A 1373-nucleotide genomic window follows, 5' to 3' on the forward strand; every position below is an offset into this window, starting at 1 on the left:
ACAACGTCGAAAACCACGGCCTTCGCTCAGAGTTCCACAGCTCATCCATGCGACCAGTGTCAGGGTGAGCATTACATCATTGGGTGCGAACAGTTTAGGAAATTGACGCCCACAGCGAGAAAGGCATTAGCTGAGAAGAAGCGTTTGTGCTTCAATTGCTTGGGTCGGCATAACGCGAAAGCGTGTCGGTCGGCTCAAAGATGTAAAACCTGTAGCGGCTTACATCACACGATGCTGCACGATCTCGCTGGAAATCTCGCAGCTCATCGTCCGGAAATGCTCAACCTTCAACCTCATCGGCGGCTCACTAGGAAGGTGATGCAGTTGTCAACATCGGCGCAACTCACACTCACGTCAAGGCATCTCTTCTGGGAACTGCCATTGCACAGGCGGTAACATCGGTGACAGCACATTCAGTCAGATTACTCGTGGATTCAGGCTCAGAACTAACATTTGTATCGGAACAGCTCACACGTCAGCTCAACATTCCTCGGCAGTCCTCATCAGTCACCATCAATGGCATTGGAGGAGCAAAAGCAACGCAGACTCTCGGTCTTGTCCAGCTTCGACTGAAGTCCCTCCACTCTAAGGACATCGTGACCATTGATGCTCATATTCTCAATAAACTCACGACATTGATTCCATCTGTCAAGGTCAAGCATGGTCATTGGAAACATGTTAATGAACTGTGCCTAGCAGATCCGGAATACTACCGTCCTCGAACGATCGACATCATTGTCGGAGCCGATCATTACGGCTCTATCATAAGGCCAAAAATGATAAAACGAGATCCAAATTCACCAGTAGCTCAACTATCGATCTTCGGGTGGATTATTCTAGGACCAATCAATTCAACCGACTCGTCATCTGTGTGTGCGTATCAAGTTGCGGCTCATAAGGAAGACGCTCTTCAGGAACTTCTGGCGAAATTTTGGATTCAAGAGGAGGCGCCTGAAGATGGTCAACCGACGCTCACATCAGAGGAAGAGGAATGTGAAACTCATTTTCGGACTACTCACACATGAGACCCATCAGGAAGATACGTGCGGATCCCGCTCAAATGTTCACCATCAGTGCTGGGGCGTTCACAACTGACTGCCTCAAGATGTCTGCGGAGAATCATTCGTCGGTTGGGCAAGGATGCTCATTACAATCAACTGTACACCAACTTCATGAGGGAGTACGAGGAACTCGGGCATATGCGGAGAGTAAGTGGCAACGATTCTGATCTCGTGGAAAACCTGGCACATGATGCCTCGGCGTCAGGAGGGTTAAGGGACACGGGTGACGTTTCAGCCAGCTTCTCTTCCGCCCATCCTCCGTACTATTTGCCTCATCATGGAGTGCTCAAACCAGATAGCTCAACGACGAAA

At 49.6% G+C, this 1373-nt stretch overlaps 1 protein-coding gene across 1 annotated transcript; it reads left to right on the forward strand.

The window, feature by feature from the left end:
- Positions 1 to 231: 231 nt before the first annotated feature.
- On the forward strand, positions 232 to 1025 carry LOC105556014. The gene is made up of 2 exons (XM_012003070.1): positions 232 to 315; positions 360 to 1025. Exons 1-2 carry the CDS (start codon positions 232 to 234, stop codon positions 1023 to 1025), a joined length of 750 nt encoding a protein of 249 aa, XP_011858460.1.
- The last annotated feature ends 348 nt before the right edge of the window (positions 1026 to 1373 follow it).

This window comes from Vollenhovia emeryi, unplaced genomic scaffold (assembly GCF_000949405.1).
Source record: "Vollenhovia emeryi isolate VEMERY1.0 unplaced genomic scaffold, V.emery_V1.0 DF949200.1, whole genome shotgun sequence".
NCBI classification, from domain to species: domain Eukaryota; kingdom Metazoa; phylum Arthropoda; class Insecta; order Hymenoptera; family Formicidae; genus Vollenhovia; species Vollenhovia emeryi.